At 59.9% G+C, this 9496-nt stretch overlaps 1 protein-coding gene across 3 annotated transcripts in view; it reads right to left on the bottom strand.

Annotated features, from left to right (window-relative positions):
• The window catches only part of SMTN (smoothelin), a 22043-nt gene that overhangs the window by 3333 nt on the left and 9214 nt on the right, over positions 1 to 9496 (bottom strand). Inside the window, exons 8-19 of one of the 3 annotated variants that reach the window (XM_024768015.1) lie at positions 9017 to 9088; positions 8415 to 8936; positions 8057 to 8229; positions 6043 to 6135; positions 4800 to 4952; positions 4638 to 4713; positions 3399 to 3563; positions 3237 to 3299; positions 2966 to 3032; positions 1891 to 2064; positions 1569 to 1686; positions 744 to 895 (exon numbers count right to left, since the gene is read on the bottom strand). In XM_024768015.1, coding sequence (XP_024623783.1) covers positions 744 to 895; positions 1569 to 1686; positions 1891 to 2064; positions 2966 to 3032; positions 3237 to 3299; positions 3399 to 3563; positions 4638 to 4713; positions 4800 to 4952; positions 6043 to 6135; positions 8057 to 8229; positions 8415 to 8936; positions 9017 to 9088 — 1828 coding nt within the window. The remainder of the gene's footprint in view (positions 1 to 743; positions 896 to 1568; positions 1687 to 1890; positions 2065 to 2965; positions 3033 to 3236; positions 3300 to 3398; positions 3564 to 4637; positions 4714 to 4799; positions 4953 to 6042; positions 6136 to 8056; positions 8230 to 8414; positions 8937 to 9016; positions 9089 to 9496) is intronic. The other 2 variants (XM_024768013.1, XM_024768014.1) reach the window with 2 other exon arrangements.

Here is a 9496-nt window from a genome sequence, read left to right as displayed (position 1 = left end):
AGGGGGGCGGGGCCCGAGCGGGGCAGCAGGGGAAGAGGCAGAGAAGAGAGAGGGGAGGAGAACAGAGAGACACACACATACACACACAGAGACATGAGTTCAGTTACGTTCTCAGTGCTGCAGTCTGCCAGCCCCCCGCATGCCCCCTCCCCATTTGAGGAGGTGGAGGGAGGAGAAAGAGGAAGAAATCCGGGGGGAAACCAGAAAGAGAAAGATAGAGAAAGACAGATGGAGGAGGGTGCTGAGGGTGAGGTGAGCAGAAGGGGCAACGATTCCAAAGTGGAGGGCTTGCTGATGTCCTATATAAGCCTCTGGCAACACCTATATAGGCTGGGCGGGCACGGTGCCCGGGCCAGGATCCTCCTTTTGGAATCTCCAGCCGGGATCCCGTGGGAGCAGGAAGCTCTGGTGATAGTGGGAGGAGAGCAGGACAGAGAAAGGGAGAGATAGAGGGAGAAGGGGGCAGAGGGAGGATGGAGGGGATATGGACAGGGCCACCTGATGGGCCTTGGCCCAGGCTGGTAGGCGGGCCTCTGGCTCCTTCGTTCCGGTGGGCACCTGGCACGCTCAGCAACAGGTGGGTGGGGTGGAAGAGGATGGGGGCTTTCTGGGGAAGGGGGTCTCAGCCGCTGAATGACAGTGCAGCTGACCAGCTCCAGGGGGCCTCAGGGCAGCTGGGCCCGGCCCAGATGCCCAGCCCCAGACGCCCAGCTGACACCAGCAGGGCTGGGACCCACACTTACTCAGCGGATGAGAAGGCCACCTCGAAGTTCTGGCGCCGGTTCTGTGGGCTGAGCTGCCCATAATCGAAGGCTTCAGGGAAGAAGTTGTGCACCAGGGCACAGAAGGCCATCCCGTCACTCCAACTCGAGGAGAAGTTCTGGATGTCCACATGCTATGGGTAGTGGGAAGACTGGTCAGCTCCCTATGTCCTCCACCTTCCAGTGTTTGTTTTGTTTTTTAACCACACCATGAGGCATGCGTGCAGAACTTCCCCAATCAGGGATCAAACCCATGCCCCCTGCAGTGGAAGTCTTAACCAGAGGCTTAATCACAGGACCACTGGGGAAGTCCTCACCCTCCAGTGTTTTGGTAATCCAGATCTACGGCAACTGAGCTCAGAGAGGCCCTGTAGCTTGCTCAAGGTTGCACAGTAGGTAGCCTCCTCCAACTCAGTTTGTTAACTCCCGTGTCTGTTGCTTAGGGGGACAGAGTGACCAAGAGGCGCAGCACCACCCAGCTAGGGCCATGGTCATGCCCTCATCACTCCTTCCCTTATGTACAGAAATTTACCCAGTGCCTCCGACAGAACAATGAGGAGGGGACTCTAAGGGTGGGGTCTGGCCCTGAACTGTGCCCACCATCCAAGGGCCCTCATTAGGCCCTGCCACTTAATCACTTATCCTGGAATGTAGGGCATGTTATGTGTCCTTTGAGCCTGTTTCATCCCAGAAGAGGAATTCCCATCTTCTCTGCCAGACATGGTGGCTGTGAAGGGTACAGCTGCAGTTGGGGCCTTGTGAGGGTGAGGAGGCCCTCGCCTGGCCACATGGTCTCACAGAGCTCACCTCGTAGCCACGCGTCTTGGCTCGGCACCAGTCCAGCAACATCTGCTTGATGCTGTTGGCATTGGGGACACCGAAGCTGGTGGAGCGCTGCACAGCTGCGCGGGGTCCGCCAGAGCTGCTGTGGGGGTGGTGTCGGAAGCGGGGTTACAAGGGGCGCTTCTTCCATCGGCCCACCGCGTAGGCCCCAGCCCCGCCTTCTTTACCTTCAGGCCCCGCCCCCCCACAGCCCCAGCTGCTCCCTTCTCGTCTCTGGCCCCGCCCACCACGGCCCAGACCCCGCCCCGTGCGGTCATTAGGCCCCGCCCCGCCAACTGCTGCTCACCACGCGGTGCCTTCCTTCTCCAGCTTCTCAATCATGGCCTTGCGCGCCTGGGAGGCCGAGGTCTTGGGCAGGCTCTGCGCCTTCATCAGCTCTTTCTTCTTCTCTGCCTGGAGTTTCTCCAGCGCCGCTAGGCTGCCGGGCCGCAGGCTGGCTTCATCCTCTCGGTCGAAGATACTGAGGGGTGGGTATGCCACTGTTAGGGCCGGGGAGGGCCGCTCCTGAGCCTCGATCCCCACGAGTCAAGGGAGGGGCCTTGTCACACTCCAGATCCTACTCTCTTGCGGTATCTTCACCACCGGCAACGCTGGCCAGCAAGGGAGGTGCTCTCATCACATCCATTTTACAGAAGAGTAGACTGAGGCTCAAACGACAAGAAAATGGGAGCCAAGCTCTTTTCAACAGACTTGGACCCTGGGGAGTTTTCTGCGAAGGCTCATTGTATCGTCAGGTTACAGGTGAGCTTAGATTCTGGGCCCTATCAACTAATAATGACAACCAGTGTGATAACAGTAATGGTAATAATAATAATAGCTAGTGTCTATTGAGCCTTTTCTATGTGTCATATTAAACTTCACAAGAGTATGGAGGGGCTCTTACCACTTCCACTGAAGATGAGGAAACAGAGGCCTTTGGCCTTAGATTTCAGAGAGCATGGGGGGCAGCGCAAGGACTTGAATATAAGTCTCTGACTCAGAGTTCCTGGACCCCTCTGGTTCCCAGCCTGAATTCTGATCCTACCTGCCCCAAAATGCTCTATAACATCGGGTGTATCCCACCTTCATGGGGCTAAGATGTAAAGATGCTCTGTGACATGGGACACGGTCTGTAGACACTGGGAAGTGGCAGTGCCACCAGCAGCTCAGTGTGGTGGGGAGGCTTCTCTAAGACCCCGAGCAAATCTCTGGCCTCCCCCATGGTGTGGTTGAGAATTAGGTGAGATGGCAAGGCAAGCAGGAGTGGTTTGACTCCCACTCTGCCCCTCCCTGGCTGTGTCCCCTCTTGTAGAATGGGTGTGCAGTGAGGTCCCCTGAGACACTGACTCCTCCATGGTCTGGGAGTGGGTACCTGTGCTCACCTGCCCATCTTCTTGGATGATGAAGAGGAAAAGGTCTTAGTTTGCATCACGGTGCTGCCACCACCATCTGCAAGAAAGGGGAAGGGGAGCAGGGTGAGGTCCTGGGCTGGATGTGGGAGATGGGGTGGGAGGTTGGTACAGGGATGGAGGTAGCCACAGGCAGAGAAGAGAAAGTGACGGCTGGACAGAGAGACACACAGATGGAAGTTCGGAGAGAGTTTGAGGAAGGTGGGCTGGCAGGCAGGCACGAGAAGACGCCGGGCGGCCTTACTCTCTGAGCGCCTCACAAAACTCGACTCCACCGTGGTGGTGCGGGCCGTCCGTCTGCCATCATCTGCGGGGGCAGGGATGAGAGGAAGGGTGTGATGGGCACAGGGTCCAGCAAGGTAGACATGTTCCCACCCTGAGCCCTGATCTCTGCTCAGCCCCTTACTGGAGTGGACGAGCCGCTCGGTCTTGGTGACAGTGCTGACAGCTGAGCCGTCGGCTGTCTGTTGGCTGTGTCGCGTGGTGGTCTTGGTGGCCGTGTTGCCACGGCCCTCCCCTGGGCGGGCCCGTGTCTCTTGCAGCCGCCGTTCCCATTCCTTGTCCCGCTGGTCTGGGCGGGGAATGCCCCACGCATGCCCAGAAGGCCGCCATCGCCCACAAAGCACATATGCACGGGCACACGGGGCACACAGATGGGGTGGAGGGCAACTTGTTAGCAATACTGAAGACACAGGGGACAACGGTCCTCTCTAGGAGTAGCTGGGGGTGAGGGGGTAGCTATAACTTGGGAGGGAATGGCGGGGTGTGGTGCACTCAGAAACAAGGGGACATGGAATAGTTGAACTCAAAGGGAAAGTATTTGGATCCAAGAAGGGAGTTTATGTGGGAATGAGTAGCTGAGTCCGGAGGGAGTATCTCCATCTAGGGAGGAAGCAGCAGAGGCCAGGGAAGGAGCAGCTGAGTGAGGGCAGTAGCTGAGCGGGCCTTCAAATAGGTCTTAGCAGGGAGAAGAGCAGCTAGAGGAAGAAATATCTAAATCCACGGATGGAGTGATTGTAGGTATCTGAGAAGCAATTCGATCCAGGGAAAGGGTAGTTGGGAGAGAAGCTGACAAAGGGGGTAACTGGGCCTAAAGAAGAAGCAGGTGGGTGGGCATAGAGGCTGGGTGGCCATCTGTGGGCCCTGCAGGAAGCAGCTAGATCCAGAGAGGGAGTAATTGAGAGTATCTGGAGAAGCAAATGAATCTAGAATCTGGAAGAAGGAATAGCTGGGTCTGGGGAGGAAGTAGCTGTGTTCAGGGAAGGGGAAGCAGGGAGGAAGCAGAGGCTAAGGTGGTCATCAGTGGACCTTGAGGAGACAGAAGCAGCTGGGAGAAGGAGTATCTGGATTCAGGGAAGGAGTACTTGACAGAACTTGGAGAAGCAAGGAGGAGTAGCTGGGGGAGAGAATAACTGGGCCTAGGAAGGAGAAGAGAAGCTGGTTCTGGGTCTAGGAAGCGGGAGAGAAGCAGCTAGGGAACGGAGCAGCTGGATCTGGGGAAAGGAGGCAAGGGAAGAGCTGGGTCTAGAAAAGGAGAAGCTGAGTCTAGAGAAGAAGCTGGGGAGGGCGTTACTGAGCTGGAGTGTCCACAAATGGACCCCAATGAGGGGAGCAGCTGGATCTGGGGGGGCATGGGGCTCTCTACCTCTCTTCCTTTGTCGGAGCTCACGTAGCGCAGCCCGGATGAGCTTCCGCTCCTCAAAGTCCGTAGTCTGATCCAGCTGCAGACAGAGTCCCTGTCATTGCCTATCTGGTGCCTGCTGGTCCCGGCCCCTGCCAACCCCCAGTCCACCAGATCTGGCCATACCATCTTGTCCAGGACACTCTCATCCTCAATGGTCATCAGCTCCTCGGTGCTCAGAGGGCTCCGCCTCTCTGGTGCTTTGTCCACGCGGGTCTGCTCGGCGCCATTGGCCACCTCCACTGCTGCAGAAGGGGGCTCTGCTGGTTCTGGCTCCATCTGTGTGGTGCGGAGAGGGCATGGACTTTAAGCAGGGGTGTAAATGAAACCAACCATGCCCCAAAGTACAGGGGGCCAGGCCCTGGGGCTTCTGGCACAGCCTTTGAAATACCACTAGCCAGCTGGACTGCCTGTCCAAGGATGACCATGTTGATGTCAGGCTCACAGAAGAGGTACTGAGAGCCTTGTTGTAGGGCTTCCCATGTACCCAGAACTGTCTTAATACAATTAAGGGAGGTAATAATGGTGATTTCCATTCAGTGGTGAACACTGTATGAACACTAGGTATTTTACTGTCCCTATTTAACAGAAGGGAAAACTGAGGCTCAGGGTAGCTGCATGACTTGCCCACAGTCCTTCTATAAGTGTGATGCAGACTGGGATCTGAGCTGAAGCTAGCCTAACTCCTGAATCTGAGTTCCTTCTGCGGCTTCATTCCCAGCCCCCTCCCGGGCAGGCTGTGCTCTGTCCTGCCTGCTCCCAAAGCCTGGGTCCTCCTGGGCCAGTGCCCAGGCAGCAAGCACATGCCCGCCCTCAACACACCAAGGGAGCTGGACCAGGGCCCATAGGCTCCTGACCAGGTGTCTGACCGGGGCTGCCCAGAGCCAAGTCCTCTCTGAAGCTCGCCCCTGCTCCCCACACCCCTTAGCATGAATCACCCCCTAAGGGGCCTCCAACCCCAACCTAGCCCCCCACCCCTCCCAGGGCATCTTCCCAGCCCCTTGCAGACAAGCCCCCAGCCCAACTATCAGAGCCCCTCCCCTCCTGGCAGGGCCTCTCTGTTTGCTGTAAGAGTAAGGAGAGCCGAGGTGGCAGCTGCTTCAGGGAGGCTCGGCCTGGCAGGGGCAGGGAGTGGGGGTGGGGTTGGAGGCTGGGCCCCGGCCAGGGGCTGCCAGGGCAGCCGCCACGTGTGCCTCAGGGCCAGAAGCCTGGCACCATCTCGCCTCAGTCTCGGAGCACTAATGCCCCAGTCCCCTGTACAGATAGGTAAACTGAGGCTCAGAGAAGGTGGTAGGCCACCTAGGGTCACTGAGCAGAGGCAGAGCCTGGCTCAAAACCACCCGCCTCCCTGCAGCCCGTAAGGACTTACGAGACTGCCGCTGTGGGCAGGGCTTGCAGAGGAGCGGCGGCGGGTGCTGAAGGCAGGCGGGTGGGCCACAGGGGTCCCAGCATCCTCGGCCGCCTGGAAGAGGGCCTCAGGGTCGGCAGCGGCCAGGAGCAGCTCACTGGGCTCCAGCTCGGGCTCAAGGTCAGGCACAAGCGGGACCTCCAACCGCAGGCTCAGCACCTCCACCTGCCTGCCCAGCGCATCCAGCCGCCGGCTCAGCGCTGCTGTCTCTGCCCGCAGCTCTTCAGCTGCCCGGGCCACCGGCTCCACGGCCGAGGCAGCTGCCTCAGCTGCCTGGGTCACTGCCGCCCGGCCTGCCTCCACCACTGCCCGCAGCTCCTCCAACGCCCGGCCCAATCTCTCCTCAAGGGCTGCGGCCAGCTCAGACCTGGGCCCTGGTACCCCCGGCATGGTGATGGTGGGGGCTCTATGGTGGGGTGACGGAGGGGGCAGTGGTAGGGACTGCTGCTTCTGTCTGGCAGAGTCAGTCTTTGCAGCTGGCCCGAGGGCGAAGGCAAGGGCAGTGGGCCTGCCCCGCCCCTGCTGGCCTCCCAGCCCGCCACCTGCCAGCTGGGGCTGTAGCCCAAATAGAAACCTATTCTGGGCTCCCTCTGGAGGGGGCAGTGGGGGAGGGGTGGCCTGCCCAAGTAGGCAGACCGCCAGGCCTGGCCCTGGCCCTGCAGAGATCACAGACTGGCAGTACAGCAAGTCTGCACAGGTTCTGAAGGACTGCTGAGGCCGGGGCCCCATGCCCCATAGGTGGGGAAACTGAGGCAGGGAGTAAGGCATGGGCCTGTCTGGGCCACTATGTGCATTAGCCGTGAGGACCCAGTCTGCCAGACTCCAGAGCCTGCGTCCTCTGCCCTCATGCCATGCTGTTTTAGAAAGCTTTGAACCGATGGGGGCAATGGAGGCACAGAGAGGCGGGACTTCAAGCAATCTGTAGTAGCAAGTGCCTTATCCCTGAGATAAATGTCCTCTGCCTGCCTCTGGTGCTCAGATCCAACCACAGACTCTGAGCAAGTGCATTACAGGCACACGATTTGCCTCCCCTTGGTTCTGGCTGGGGAAACTGAGGCAAGTAGGTGGTCATACCTGGCGCTCCCTGTGGCACCTCCCCTCCACCCCAAGGGCCTCAGCCACCCTCTCCTCACTCCCTTGGCAGAGAGCAGTTAGGTCCTGCTCTGTGAGGTGAAGGGTGTTTTCCTGCCCCCACCCTCTCCCTATCACTCTTGAGAAAGCCCAAAGCTGGCTCTAGCCATTTCACCTCAAAGTCCCATTCAACCCCTGGAACAGCACAGAGGCCATTACCTGGGCAGCTGGGCGGCCCGCTGGGGAACCCTTCCCAGGCTGAGCTCCCAGCCAGCTGATCCCGGGCTCCAGAATGAATAATGGAAGGGTGCGGCAGATTCAGTTCCCGTGGCACCTGCTAGGCTGCTGCCTCACCTGACTGGCACCCCCTTGCCTGTCCCCCCTCAGTGCTTCTGCCCAGCGCCCCCCCACCCCGAGATGTTGACGCAGATGGTAATCACTAATCTCCAATCTCCTAACGGGCCAGGCTGATCTTGGATGAGCAGATGAACGGCTCTGCACCTTGGGGCTGAGGTTCAGTATAGGCTGGGAGCAGGGCCACTGGGGCTGCTACAGGAAGAGGGGGGCAAGCCCTTATTACCCTTCTCTGAGCCTCAGTTGTCCCATCTGTTCACGAGGAATGAACCGACCAATTCTGGAGTAAGGACCAGAGATCATCATGTGGGAAGCTTAAGGCCAGTAGAGAGTGAGCTTCTGACATGTCTAGTGGCTGATAGGTGGGGGTCTGGCCTTAGCTCTGCCACCAACTGTCTGTGGACTGTGGTCACCTTCTCTCTGTGGGCCTCAGTTTCCCGTGTGTGCTGTAGGGGAAGAGCAGAGCAGAGGAGCCCTGAGAGCCCTGCACCCTGAAGAAGTCTACATGAGGCGGCTGATGGTGAGGCTGGTGGGGTGAGGAAGGGCTCACCTTAATGCTGCAGCCTCCTCGGCTACCAGGGGAGGCATGGCTGAAGCTGGTGACGTGAGTGACACTGCCCAGCCGAGCCAGGTTCCCAGGGCTGCTGATATGCGTGATGGTGCTCTTGCCCCCACTGCTGGTGCTAAGGAGGGTGGGGGGCGCCCGCAGCCCCAGCATCAGTTCTGGATAGGGAGAAGGACTATGGTCAGGATCAGGTGGGGTGAGGGTAATTCCAGTCCAGGTTGATGGCGCCCAGTGCACCCTTTGGAGACACCCTGAGCCCTGACCACAGCACCTGTCCTATGTGCAGAGCTGGGTGGCTGCAGGCAGTCATCCCCAGCAGTGGGGAGGCAGCGGGGAGGCCTACCTGCCCTCTGGTTGCCTGTGGGCAGCAGCACCCGGCCCGTGGAGGCCTGGCCCCGGCCATCCTTGATCTCGATGGTGAATGTGGTCTTCATACTGGCCCCTGGCTCAGCAGTGCCCACGGCCACGGCTAGCGGGGCACTGGGCGCCTCTGAGCGGGCCATGGGCCCCTCTGCTCTGTTTTCAAGGGGCCTGACAGCCAAGCCCCGCCCCCTGGGGCCCTCCTCCCTGGGGCAGCTCTGAAGCTGGGCCAGGGGCCGGGCTGTTCCTTGCTGATCCTTGTTGAACTGGCAGGAGGTGTCACTGGGGCCCCGTGAGGAGGGGCCACTGGAGGAGGAGGCAGGGGTGGTGCTGATGTGGGAGGAGCCTGGGAGTCTTGCACGGGTCGAGGGACCTAGGGCTGCCCGGAGTGGGCCTTCCTGGAGCCCAGCAGCCATAGGAGAATTGGATGTGAACTTGCGCACACGGTCCTGTACGGAGCCAGCCCGCTGGAACACGGAAGGTCCGCTGGCAAGGGGGGTGGGCTCTAGAAGGGACAGGAGGGCTGTCAGTGGTTGGATGGGACAGGGACTGCCCAGAGCCCGGGGTTGTGGGAACTGGCAGTACCTCGGTTCTGGACTGGCTGGCGGGGGCTCAGCACAGACAGGGAGCGTTGGCAGGGGCGAGGGCCAGCCAGGTCTGGCAGCATGGGAAGGCGGTGGCAGCCATGTGGGCGCAGAGAGAGGAGAGTGGATGGTGGGGTCCACCTCTCATAGTCTTCTCTTCCACACCTCCTCAGCCTCCCAACCCCTTCCTGCACCTCAACCTCCCCAGCCTCCCCAGACCATCCTGCACCTCCCACAGCTCCTAACCTCCCCACTCAGCTGCGTCTCTCTTACAGGCCCCTCCTTCCCCGACCCCGGGATAACTTGGACACTCCTGGGGGCTGGGGCTAGGCTTGGGCTGGAGGAAGGGTGCCCAGATTCTCCCTGCTGATGGGGATGGTGGACACCCCCCTGGCCAGCACTGCCCACGGCTCCTAGCTGGGAGATGGGCGCACTCCCTTATTGGGGAAAAGAATGTGCCTGAGGCCTGTTGCCTTTCAAG

This window comes from Neophocaena asiaeorientalis, unplaced genomic scaffold (assembly GCF_003031525.2).
Source record: "Neophocaena asiaeorientalis asiaeorientalis breed wild unplaced genomic scaffold, Neophocaena_asiaeorientalis_V1.1 scaffold828, whole genome shotgun sequence".
NCBI classification, from domain to species: Eukaryota; Metazoa; Chordata; class Mammalia; order Artiodactyla; family Phocoenidae; genus Neophocaena; species Neophocaena asiaeorientalis.
This window is presented reverse-complemented; position numbering and strand designations above follow the sequence as displayed.